The sequence below is a fragment of the Talpa europaea genome (genome assembly GCF_964194135.1).
Source record: "Talpa europaea genome assembly, chromosome: 6".
NCBI classification, from domain to species: domain Eukaryota; kingdom Metazoa; phylum Chordata; class Mammalia; order Eulipotyphla; family Talpidae; genus Talpa; species Talpa europaea.
Window position 1 is genome coordinate 96,367,303 of NC_140072.1, and position 13,482 is coordinate 96,380,784.

At 45.6% G+C, this 13,482-nt stretch overlaps 1 protein-coding gene across 2 annotated transcripts; it reads right to left on the bottom strand.

Moving 5' to 3' along the window:
- Positions 1-470: 470 nt before the first annotated feature.
- CBY2 (chibby family member 2) lies at positions 471-11,045 on the bottom strand (the record flags this gene model as incomplete). 2 transcript variants are annotated; one of them, XM_084234728.1, is made up of 3 exons in its annotated part: positions 471-1,691; positions 10,017-10,097; positions 10,971-11,045. In XM_084234728.1, the coding sequence occupies 3 exons, from the start codon at positions 11,043-11,045 to the stop codon at positions 471-473; spliced, it is 1,377 nt and encodes a 458-aa protein (XP_084090854.1). The 2 variants fall into 2 exon arrangements, with proteins under 2 accessions (XP_084090854.1, XP_084090855.1); XM_084234729.1 differs by lacking the exon at positions 10,017-10,097.
- Between the last annotated feature and the right edge of the window lie 2,437 nt (positions 11,046-13,482).

Sequence of the window (13,482 nt, forward strand, 5' to 3'; positions counted from 1 at the left end):
AAAATGCAAAACCACAGAGACAGTAAAAAGATCTGTGGTTGCCAGGGGTTAGTGGGCAGGGAGGATTTTTTAGGGCATGTGCAACACTCAAGAGAGAATCTTAATGTAAACCATCAACTTCGAGTGATTGTGAGGTATCAGCATAGGTTCACTGAAAAATGTACCACTCTGGTGGGATGGTGGGGTGGGGTTATGAGGTTCTTCCTGCTCAATTTGCTGTTAACCTAAAACTGCTCAAAAAAAAAAATACTAAAAAGAAAGAAAAAGACAGCAGGGCAGCACACTGGTGTTAACTGGCCCCAGCCTCCTCACACCTTTATTACTTCTCTGAGCTTAGGAAGGCCAATAATTCTGCTCTTCAACAGGCACAAACTGGTGGGTGAAGGCAAGGAACACAAATGGAACCAGGAGATTTTCTTCTATCAAGTGTTCTGTGCCCCAAGCTGATGCTGTTGTGCATCCTGGAGGCTTCAGACCCTACTGGGTTTCTTGGGGTCCTTGTTCTTGGCCGGCATGAAGGCATAGAGCTCCTCGATGAGCATCTCCATGCGTGCAGTGACCTCGGTCACAGTGTCAATGACCAGCTTCTGCTGCAGCTTCAGTTTGTTGTTCTCCCACAGGGCCTTGTTCTCCTCCTGGAAGAGCCTGTGCTCCTCCCGCAGCACATGCAGGGCCCTGTTCTCCTCCTGCAGAAGTCGGTTCTCCTCGCGGAGGAGCTGCAGGCTCTGGTTCTCCTCTCTCAGGGCCTGTAGCGCCTGGTTCATCTCTCTCAGCAGCTCCAAGGACTGGCTGTTGTCAATCAGTCCTGGGCCTGCCTTGCTTTCTTCCTCCCCAGAAGACCCACTCAGGTTGTTGACCATCTCACGCAGTGCTCGGAGTGTCTTGGAGTCATCCTGCGCAGTAGAGGGCCCCTTGGGGTCCTCAAAGGGCAAGGAGAGGCCAGGGCCCTGGTCAGGCAGCAGCCCGGGGCCGTGGGGCTCCTCGTGAGGTAGAGCTGCTGACTGGTTTTCCTCCACAGGTGCTGTCTTCTCATCTGTCTGGGCCCAGTAGGCCTTTCTCTGTTCCAGCAGCTGCTGCAGGGCCCGGTTCTCCTCCCTGAGGAGCTGAAGCGTGTTGTTCTCCTTGCCGCGGTGCACTTGCAGGGCAGTGTTGTCCTTCTTTACCACCTCCAGGGGCGTGTTGTCCTTGTGTAGCAGCGGGGAGGAGGCCCTGCTCTCCTCCCGGCCCGGGGCTACCTTGTGTTCCTCCCAGAAGACCTGCAGGATCTTGTTCTCCTTGCGGAGGGTCTTATTCTCCTCCCGAAGGGACTTGTTCTCCTCCCGAAGGGACTTGTTCTCCTCCTGCAGCAAGTATTCCTTGGCCAGCCTCTTGTGATGCAGCTTGTGGTGGAAGGAGGAGGAAGGAGAAAAGTAGGGAGACTGCAGGCGGCAGTTCTCATTCACCCAGCGCCCATCTTGGAAGACAAACATCTCATCACTGAGCTGAACCCGGGGAGGGTTGTAATCCAGCTCCAGGTCCACCTGGGAGGTGGGGCGCTCCATGGGGTCCAAGGGCACAGAGGAGAAGCGGTTCAGTGGGTAGGAGTGCTGGCTGACCACCCTGCGGCTCAGCCTGGGCAGGGTGGCCTGCCTGGAGCAGCGCGGGGTGGGGTACAAGTTGTGGAGCCTCAAAAAAGGCTCAGCTGTGCCCCTCTGTGGGAGAGAAGGGGGGCCCAGAGTTAGTAAAGGAACTGGCACACCCCCGGCTGGCTGACGGATAAGAGGGCAGGATAGTACACAAAAAACCCAGTCTGATAGTCTGGCCTGGCCACAGTGGGGACTGCTGCACTTGGCTTCCTGGGGGCCTCACAGGGAGAGAGAGTTGATCCTCATTATTCATGGCAGTTCTGCTCTAGAGAGTCAAAGCAAACACCAAATTAGTGAATGCTGAGCCATGCTCCTAGGAGATAAAGGTGAGTTTCCTGCCAGCATCTGGTCACATTTCCCTCAACCAGTCAATACTAACCTTGTTTTATGTGTGTTTCTGTTGAAAGGCACCTCAATTAATAGGTATTGTTGACTCATTAACATTGAACTTTTGGGCAATGGTACTATAACTCATGTATAAACAGAGCTTATGCAACATGTGTTTGCTCTGTAAGGCACATCATTGCTTTCTTGTGCTTAGAAATACTAGACAGTACTTGGAGACCATCTTAGACAGTAAAATCAATAAAAAGCCCCCAAATATGAAAAACATGGCATTAAAACTATGTAAGGACTACATTAAAACTATGTAAAGGCTTAAATAAGAATGCTCTCAGCTGGGGAACATGTGTATCAGGTGACTCAAAAGTTTTCAACACCAAGAAGTACCACAGGTGCTCATTTTAAGGTTCCCAGAATTTTCAATGAGTAAGCAAATTCAAAAATACAGAATCCGTGAATAACAGGAACTCTGTATCATGGAGGTGAAAGGCATTGGTTTTGGAATCAAACAAATATTTTGAGTCCTGGCTCAACTACTTCATCAGTTACAAGAATTGAGCTTGAGTTTCCACATTTTAAAGCTAAGATCATCGTAACTACTGCCTTGCCTCATAGAGCTATTTTTAGGATTAAAAGAGATAATATATGAAAGCACTAAGCATGGACTCTGGAACACCTCTGCCATCCTAGAGGAGGAATAAATGCTGTTCTCAAGCTACCCTGGGCATAGGTGTGTGCCCACAGTTGGCCTGGGTAGGGGTAACATGAATCACTCCAACAGCTGCCCAATTTGCACTGTCCAGAATGCTGGTGCTGTTGGCCAGCCCAGACTTTTCTTCTGCCCATTCAGACTCAATCTCCACTCTTAGCCACCCAGTCCTTCCTGCAGCCTGCTGGACATCCAAAAGCTCATTGCTAAATTCAAAACAGAATCTGGCAGGTAATTTTGGAAAGGAAGAGCACCATGACAGACATATTGCTGAGTAATGAGAGTTCATTAGTGATGAGGACAGCAAAGGACACTGAGGAATTCATAAAGAATTCTTGATGGTGGCTAGATGCTGCCAGACCACCATACAAAAAGGGAGTCATATCTACACAGCTTAAATCGAACACATTAGTAGCTCTCACACTTCCTAGAACAGAAGAATCATCTGAGTTTTAAATACAGATTTTGAAGCCTCTGACTGCAAGACTGAGGCACATTGTCCAGGACATGGGTCAGAAATCCGCATTTCTGACCAGTTCCCTCAGGTGATCCTGCTGGAAGTGGTCAAGACTGTTCTAAGGCGGGTAGAAAGGGCAGTTTGCCCTGGTGGGGGTAATGTCACAGGTAAAGGCCCTGGGGCTATAGGATTCTTGTCCTGGTCTGTCACTGAGGGGCAGGGTGAAACCCAAGGCCTCGCTCAATCACTCATGTACTTTTTCACTAGTAGAAAAGATGGAATCAGACTCAACAATCTTAAAAGTGCCTTCCAACACTGCAAAACACTGCAAGTCCATGAAATGTACCTGAAAAATGGAAATAATAACATGTGCCTTCTTAGTTCACAACATAATTGCAAGGACTGAATAACATAATGACTGCAAAAAGCGTTTTTAAAATTGCCAAGTGCCACAGAAATGTGAGGCATTGTTATCAAGAAAAGTAGATTTCACAAATGGAAGAATTTGGAGATGTATTCAAAAGTAGTGAACAGGTATTCTAGAGAAGAAGCAACAATTGCAGCAATGAATTTAAATAAAAATAAGATCATGACAGCTCCTTCTAAATATACCAACGCATCTCATCCAACTACATCACAAAGCTCTCCAAACAGCAATTCCTCATTTCTTTGGTTATTTTCACAATTTTGCACATAGAGAAAATAGCAAACAAGTCAGCTTATCTACATTATATACATGCATATATGGAGAGGATAATTTGTACATTGTATATAAAGTTGGTTAGAATTCTTTAAGAACCAAAGAGCTAAATAAATAAAAGGCACAGTTCTATGTCAATAAACACATGCCATTAACTTTCTAAGGATGTGCTTAATCTTCTGGAGAGCAAGAGTATGACGACATTCTGCAATCGAAACTTTATTTATGTTAAGTAAATCCAGCCTCCACGGTTTTCCCAGTTCTCAGTAGGGAAAGCACACTGGCTGTTGTGGATGGACTTGTGTTCAGAATGAAGCTCACTGTGGATATCCCACACTGTTTCAAGGTCCCTTGATCCAGAAATCTGGAAAGATTAGCCACAGTCACTAAGGAATGACTAAGTCTTCTAAAGGTGTAAGACTTCAAAGTCACTGAGTCCTCTCCAAATCAATGTAGGCCTCTATCTTGACAGAGTCTTGCTGTACAAAATATTACTAGGCAATTGTGGTTTTAGTCAACAGTGTGTATCCCAGTCTTGAGAAGGAAAGGGAAGAAAGTAATATTGAGGGCCTCCCTGGTGGCGCAGCGGTTGAGTGCTGGGGTGCGAAGCTGCCCACAGCCTCTGCAGCACCAGTTCGATCCCCAGCCACCGGCCGAGGGTCCCACATGGCGCGCAGACCTCTCCTGCCGCCCGCTGCTCCCCTCAGCAGTGTATTTCGTCAATCTGCCTGCTCTGCTCTCCGCTCTGGCTCTGGTGAATTCTCTCACCCTCCCGCGCTTCTGACTGTACCCAGTGCTTGTATAAATAAATAAATAAATCTTTAAAAAAAAAAAAGAAAGAAAGAAAGAAATATTGAGCCTCAGCTTTATGCTAGGCTCCAAGCTGAAGATTCTACCTACTAAATTCCTCCAATTCTTTGACTTAATAAGGTATTAGCATTATTCCCACTTTACAGATGAAGAAACAAACTCAAAAAAAAAAAAAATACTAAAAAACCAGCTCTGGTTCACTCACTGACTCACATACTCAGGAATGGTTCCTTGAAATTTCATGTGTGAAGCACCATGGGGAATCACCAAGAATTTATCAAAGAACTTGCAATACTCGATTTTACGATGAAAAATTTCAGACTTATAGAAATACGAAAGAATAGTTTAATAAAGTTCCATGTACCCATCAACCCAGCTTTAGCAATCATCAATTCAAGTCTACACTTGTTTCATCTCACTTCCACCCAATTCTACAACCACTCCACCACTGGGTTATTATCTTAAAACAAAGTATAGACATTGAGTCATTTTATCCATAAATACATCAAAGTATATTCTTTTAATATAACCACAGTACTGTAATCATCCCTTCAAAATTAACAATGGGCAGTTCTCATGCCCATCTGTGACTAAACAGGTGCCTTTCTTTTTCTTTCTCCTTTTTCTAATAAAACTATCCTTTTAAAATGTAAAGAAAATAAAATTTAAAGATGATACCCTAATATCAGCAAATACCAAGTCAGTGTTCAAATTTCCCCCATTGTTTCATTTCAGTACTCTTCTTGATCCTACTGAATATCCAAAGTGGACTCATTAGGACTCTATATCTGTTCAGAGTACCCTGTCATACAAAGTAACAACCTTTATATCTTTCTAGTCAACTTCCATTATTCTACATCCACAAATCTGGACTAGATAGCCAAGGAACTTTAACTGTTGCCTCAACAGAAATGTACTAAGTAAAGACCTTACATGTGGGTGACAGATACGTAGCTATGCACACTCTGGGTGTCTGGGCCTTTGTCCATATGCATACTATCAGGTGGCCTTAGTCACATCCTCTCAGCCTTGACCTTAGTTTCTATTTCTGTAATAGTTAAAGATTGATGGTGTCATTTCTACATGCCTTGTCTAACTTTCTCTGGTCCAATGGACCTGTGTTGGTAAATCATTACCACTATGGCCACAGCAGCCCTCTTTTACCAACCTAGTTGGCATCCTGTTGCCTTCCTTAAATGGATAACTCTTCCCAAGAAGAACTTGTCCCTTCTCTGTTCCCTGCCTATAGCATCTAATCCGGAAAATGTTGATGGCCTAATAAATCCCCTTTGCATGCTTCCTAAGCAGGAAGCCAAATCCTCCTCTTATGACTACTAGCTTTCCTGCTATCTCCAAACAGGCAGTAACCGAGCCTAGCATTGCTTCATGGCCATCTCATAGATAGAACATTTAAATATTTCTTAACTTTTAGTAGTTACATATTTGTTTTAATGGATATTAGAAAAATATACCTATAGTATTAAGGCCAAACTAAAGTATAGCAGCACCTTTTCTATTTTTGAAAGTGAAAAGACATAAGGAAAAATACTAAATACCCAGGGATTTCAAGATATGCCAAGAATAATGATTAAACTTTAAGCCAACACAAATTCTTTCACCAGATCTAGCTGGATTAGTCCTCAAAGGAAAGTTCTTTTTGGCTTGTGAAAACTCCTCACTCTGATTGGTCTTGCACCAATTCTTCCTCCACTTTTATGTCAATGAATTAACATTGATTTGGCATATGGTCTCAGATTCTGCCCTCAGGGAACTTCCAGTCAATTTAGAAAATCAATTACTAGCACCAATTATTCTTGGCAAAAATGAGGGGAGGTCAAAATGCAGCAAACATTGACATAGGCAGTAAGGCAGGGAGAACAGGACTGGACATCGTAAAACCTGAAGAGAGTGCTGACTCTTCACTGCTTGAGTACATGACCTTTTCAAAGTCCAATATCTGAGACAATGTCATTGCTTCAGTTTCCATATCTAGAAAATATGGAAGCAAGTATGATTGAGATACTCCTTGTGTTTTTGCAGGTTGTACAATGCCCAACTCTAAAGGGTACTATTCCCAACTGTTTTTGCAGATCACAATCCATACAATCGTCACAGCAAAGCCAACACCACCTGCCCATGTGGTCCATGTAAAGAGATGGGGTGAGAGAGGGCAAAAGAGAATGATAAAACCAAAATCTCTTACTGATGCTAAGTGATGTCTGAGGAACAGGATCCCCTGAGTGGGTCCTTCTGGGATGGAGTTTTTGAGGTTGATGACCTCCTACCTAAAGGGTTTGGGGGAAAAACTGGATAGTGATCAGCCAGGCTTAACTGATAAGCACTGAAGCACTTCACTCCTGGAAAAGTGCAGTTATTGCAGATCAGAAAAGATATCCAAATGCCTCCAGTAAAGTTCATGCTAGTTGACTAAGTTCTTAAACACCTATTTTGTCAATATAACTGAAGATTATTACTATCAGAGATTATTTCACCATCTGAGGTATTTTTCAAGTGTGTGAAGCTAAGAGACCCTAGGCTCCTAGAAGAGTCAGATATACTACAAATCTGCAGGTGACACAGCTGCTTCTCATTATCAGATTTTTAAATTAACTCAGTTCCCTGGTTAATTGATAAAGTCAATGTTGGTTTTGTATGCTAACAGGTAAAAGGATAATTCATAGGTAAAAGGATAATTCACAGGTCAATATGATGTTTGATAAAAATACAACATTAACAGCAAAGAATATAAAATGTCATTATGTGATAGTTTTAGCTAATTGTTCAACACAGACTCTCCTGAAATCTTCCTCCTACCAGTTACAAAAATTGGCAGAGATATGGTATGCTAGATTCCATAACTTATATAAAGAACAGGTCTAAACAAAGGAGATTAAGTAAAAGACAATGGGTGGGATGAGGGGCGCACTGGAGGGTGCTATCAGAGCTTATTCTGATCTTGTGAAGCTCCTTCGTTAATGATCTAGCAGTAAACAAGGCCTTCATGAAATTCACAAGTCATCGGGGAATGCCTGTGAGAACTGAATCCTTATGTACAAAAAGAATCATAGGTCAGCTAGCTTGAGCAGAAAATAACATTGATGGCTTGCAAGTTAAGCACTGGAGGGAAATAGATCAGAAAACACAAATATTTAATGTGAGAAAGAAAAACTGGAAATCAATACGACTTGAAAAGACCTAGGGTGATAACAAATAGCAAACCACAGGCATTTGCACTGTAATTGAGAAGCCAAAATGCCCCACATGATTGGGAGCTGGGAGGCCAGAGGCACTTTCTGGAGACTGAGAGCAGCTGCCACAATTCCCTTCTAAAATGAATGGCCTTTACCCCAGAATAAAGCAGCATGTGGCAGATGCATGCACAGAGCTCAGGGGCAAGCAGCTGAGATGGGGGGAGAGGAGGGACTCTCTCCCAAAAGCAAGAGAAGTAGAGAGCTAGGATGTGGCTTGGCCCAGCCTGGTGGCATACTGGAGAAAGTAGATACTGACCTGGGTTCTTGCCCCTAATTCTAACTCTGCCATTGCCAATGGGGTTCCTGGGGTTCCAATTCCCCAACCCAAACAATCTCTACCTCACACTTACATGGCTCAGTACCCATCACATGATCAATCAATGCTCAGTCAATATGCCTTTCTCCCCTTGTTAAACAGATCAATCCTTCCCCGCAGCCATGCACCATCTCATTTAGGGAGGTCCAGTGAGCACATCGGTCTCACTCACAGCCCTGGTGGTGGCACAACCAAGATCATCTAAACTTATAGACACCCACTCTCCTCCCCCAGAGCACCAGCCTAGAGCCACCCAGCAGGTGTCTGAAATGTGATGCTTGACTTGTGCCCCTGTGGCAGGTATACTCATAAGGCCCATGTGTGGCACAAGTGCCCAGGCAGCAGGTCTCCTCTCATTCAATGCCCTCCAAGACCCCAACAGCAGCACCAGGTCCTGCAGCACAGGCAGTCGATGGCCCCAGACCAAACTTGAGCCCTCTTAAACCCCTCCTAAGTTTTGCTCAACTTCTAACCTCCTTCATTGCTGGGTTTCTTTCTAGGAGCTGGCCGGAGAGCTATGCTAGAATATATGGACCACTGTTCCAATCTCTCTATCACACCACCACTCTATTGAGTCCCTTCCCCACCCCCAACCCACCTCCAGGTTGACACCATCTTCCTATCCCTTCTGCAGAATGATATGGGCTGTGAAGAAAGCAAGGAGAAACACTCACCCTCAGGGAAGTAGCAGCAACAGAACTACAGATCCATTTCAAGTGGGGAAAAAATCAGAGTTAAAATAAGTCCTACAGCTATAGGAACCCCGCAGGCAAGTCATCATGTGTAGTGATCAGGAGAAAGCTAGCTTATATCCTGACAAAGTTTCATGAGCTGAAACAGAGATGTGCTGTCCATCACAGTTACAAAGATAATGTGGAAACGAATATCCAGAGTGGGCTTTGCTCCTCTTTTTTTCCCTCCTGCTGATTTTTTGTCCAGATTGTTATAATTTCCACTAGCTGTAGAAAGAACATGGAAGGTTTTCTGATCTTGTTCTGAAAATACTTAAGGGATGACTTTAGAAATATACACACACACACACACATGCACGCGCGTATGTGTGTATATAGAATATATGATCCCACTGGCAATCCCTAGACAGTTTTAGACAGTTACCTCTGCACTGGACTCCTCCACCCTACATTTCAGCCCCTCTGGTTGCACTGCCATGGTCTTCCAACAGGGCTTTGGGTGACTCTGGAGATGCAAGGCTGCCCCCTTTGTGACATAGCAGCAATGGAAACACCCAATCAGGTGGCCCTACTAAGGGAAGGGCTGCTTAGTGAGAAACCTGAGGATCTCAAGGCAGCCCAGACCATCATTCACTGGTCTTCATCCTGAACGCCTCCTGTTGATCTCTCTTACTCTCTCTTTTTGGTATATAGAAGGCCTTGATTCTCTTGATGCCTATACCCACTGGTCCACATAATTGGTTTCTACTCATGGATTCTGTCATAATCATTTGATTCCAGTTCTAACTCGCCCCCAGAAATTCTGAGTGGTTTAACAATAGCAAGCACCAAAAGAACTAATTTTGAGAAGACTGGCTTATTTCAGCCATAGATATTTCAAACATTAGGGTAGGAAGTTCTTATAAGATTGCCTAACCCACCTGCCCCGATTCAAGGAACCAGGAAGTCAAGAGCCAGAGTGGTAAAGTGGCCTCCCCTGGATACAGGAGGCTGATCCACAACTAGAATCAGAGGCCCTGATGATTCTGCTCATTTTACATCTTGCCAGAGTATTGAAAGAGGAGGGAGGTTATTCTGGCTAACAGGTTATATACCCTTCTGTGATTGTCCCTACCTCAGGTAGAACCACATTGATAGGAATTTCTAGGTTTTCAGCTCTGGTATCTCTTTTTCTTGTAAAATGTGGGCTTGAGTGCTGTGGAAGAAAGAAAATAAGATTTCTGGGCCTCCCTGGTGGTGCAAGGGGTTAAGACACAACCTATGAAGCTATCCGCAGCCACTGCAGCATGAGGTCAATCCCCAGCCAGGGAGCTACCCATATGGCGCAGCAGACCTCTCCTGACTTGCCTATGTTCCCCTCAGCAGTGTATTTCAGTCAATCCACCTGTTCTGTTCCCCACTCAGTCTCTGGTGAATCCTCTCACCCTCTCCCCACACCTCTGGTCTATACCCCAGTTCTTGTATGCATAAGTAAATAAATCTTTAAAAAAAAAAAAAAAAAAGAGGGCCTCCCCGGTGGTGCAGTGGTTGAGTGCTGGGTTGCGAAGCTGCCCACAGTCTCTGCAGCACCAGTTCGATCCCTGGCTGCCCCTGGGCCACCGGAGGAGGGTCCCGCATGGCACGCAGACCTCTCCTGCCGCCCGCTGCTCCCCTCAGCAGTGTACTTCGGTCCTTCTGCCTGCTCTGCTCCCCGCTCTGGCTCTGGTGAATTCTCTCACCCTCCCGCGCTTCTGACTGTACCCAGTGCTTGTATAAATAAATCTTTAATTAAAAAAAAACCTTTAAAATAAAAAAAAAGAAAGAAAACTTCTGTTTCCCACGGCCTCATTTGCTCACCTGAAAAACAAAGGACTTTCTACTCATTTATCCCCTCTTCACAACTGTACACATTATGAGAATGAGTCTAAAAGAATGTGTAGATATCTGATAGGATGCTTTTATCACTCTCTGCACAGAAATTAAGGCAGGTATTATATGTGATACAAAAGCCCTTCCAAAGTCTTTGAAGCAAATACCTGTACCTCATTGCTTTTCTAATGTTATTTCTATCTGAAGCCAAAAACCATACCAGTGTGAGGTGCCAAGTATAGCTCCTATGCAGAAGTTGGTCACCAAAACACTCAGAACATTCCAGAGGTGACATCACAAAACAATATATTTTTCGGGGCTCATGGTCTCGCTGAGCTTCACAGGCAGAAATACAGCATCTGACTTTTGGTAACAGCTCTCACCCTGTTGTCTCCACAAGGCTGGTCAGGGTGAGTGTGACACACAATAGCCCAACCATTGTCCCCTGTTTGATCATCTAGCGGCCCGTCACAACCCCAGGCCAGGCTGAGCAGAGACCCCCAGCCTCTCTCCTGAGGTGGCATCTTCTAGATGGAGTTAGATTACTCAAGAAGGAAGAAACCCAAATTGAACACTTCCCAGACCAGGACAGAAAATATAGTCTTAGGTGTCTTCTGACACAGACCAACTGCCCAGTTCTGACACCAACTAGGCGACCTATCACTCCGTTCCAGTCTGACACAAACTGCCTGGAGCCGGTGTCCGTAAGTTGAAGGGCTCCGGCCCAAAGGACTCAGGAAAACACTTTACTTACAATTATAGTTTTATCACAAAAGATAAAAACAGGAGCAACCAAGTGGAAGAGATACTTGGAGCAAGTCATGGGGAGAGACTGCAAGGTTCCATGCTCTCTCAGGGATTGCCACCCTCCCGGTACCTCCACGTGTTCTCTAACCCAGGAGCTCTTCAAACCCTGTCATTTGGGGATCTGGATGGACAATTCATTACTTAGTCATGGTTGATTAAATCATTGGCCATTGGTTATTAGAACTCTCCAGTGGAAGTATGGGGGACTAAAAATTCCAAGCCTCTAATCAAATAGTTGATTCCTCGGACAACCAGCCCCTCATAAGCCTAAACTCAGTGTAAAGGCAGGACCGGACACAGTGCAGGTTTTCTGATCCCATGCAGACTGGGTAAAGGAGGAGTCAGAGTCCTCAGTGGTTTTGCAGGTTTTTTATTGGGGTTCACCAGGCATATGGCAGGCAGGGGTGCTGGCTGGGGGGCTGGCAGGCTGGCAGGCCTCCCAGCCCCCAGCAAGTCTTTACTCTATCTGGGCTCTCTGGCGTTGGTTCTGCTGCTTCTCGGCTTCTCTTTCGGCTACGGCTTCGGCTTCTGCTGCTGCTGCTGGCATCCCCGTGACGCCGCCCTTAAAAGCACAGTCTTAGCTCAGCTGAATCCCATCTACCTATGCCCACACCCTATTCCAGGTGCCCGCCATCAGGCATGCATTCAGGACAAGGATCCACCATCTATCCTGATGGCAGAAGGGTAGAAAAGCCTGACATTTTCTTTACCCTACAGTCCACCCCCTCAGGGTTTTCTGCCATACAGTCTATACATATATATACAATTTTCTAAGCAAACAATGCAGCCATGGCCCACAAAAGCAAATACATCAAATATAACAAAATACAATATAACAAAATACAACAGAACACAAATAAGTCCAGGCAGGGCACCAACCTAGTGCAAAAGACAATTATTGGTACCAGCAGATGAGCCACCATATCTGCTGCCGAAGGCACTGCTCATACAAGGGAGGGGAATCACTCACGGCATCTACTATATCATACCAGGAGCCGTCAGGCTTCCTGGCCTTCTCTGGCTGTAGTCTCGGCTACAAGCCACACACAGCATCCCCCCCAGGATGCACTGGCTCTGGGATTGGCAATTTTATTCTGTTGGGAGTAATCACCAACCCTCAGGGTTTCTGTCTGCAGTCGCTCCAACACTCGGCCTTCATGGCCACCCATGCGACTCACAGACCCCTGCTCTCAAGCCAACCCACTGCACAAGCACATGGGTCGGGGATCCAAACTCTGCATTAGGCTTGGGCTCCACCCCAAGCCACATTCCCCACCCGTCCCCCAAGGACAGGTTCCTCAGCTCCTCACCCTCACTCAAGAATGAGCAGGGCATCACCCACAGGTGATTTTACGAGACTCACAGGGCTTCAGCATACCCAGGCTGCTTAACAGCCGCTTAGGGCTTCTCAACTTAGCATCAGTACCAGCTTTTGCCTTCTTAGTTGGCTTTTCTCCTCCACCTGGCTGCTGGGCATAACAGGCTGCTTTTGGCCATCTAGGCCCACTGGCCACCCCCAGATTCTCAAAAAAAAAAAAAAAAAAAAAAAAAACAAAAAAAAAAAACATAACCTGCCAAGGTCCTCTGCCTTCTGGCGGGATTGTCAGTCCAAGTTTATCAGTCCATGTCCAGCAGTTGAAGTCCATTGGCCTCTCCCTGCATCAGCACCGGAGAGTGATAAATCGTGGTCCTCTCCTCCCCGAAGATTCTGCTGCCTCAGGGGTCGTTGGCCAGTCTTTTCGGGTGTCATTGTCTGGTTCTCTCGGGCGTCTCCTTCACGGCAAGTCTCGTCCTGTAGCTCGTGGACGTTGTCCACCTTCTGTGCCGCCATGGCGCCTCCAGCGTCATCACAGGCAAACAGTCTGTTCTCCTTAGTCCCTCCAGGTCTTCCGAGGGCTCCAATACCCATCTGCATGGATCTTGCC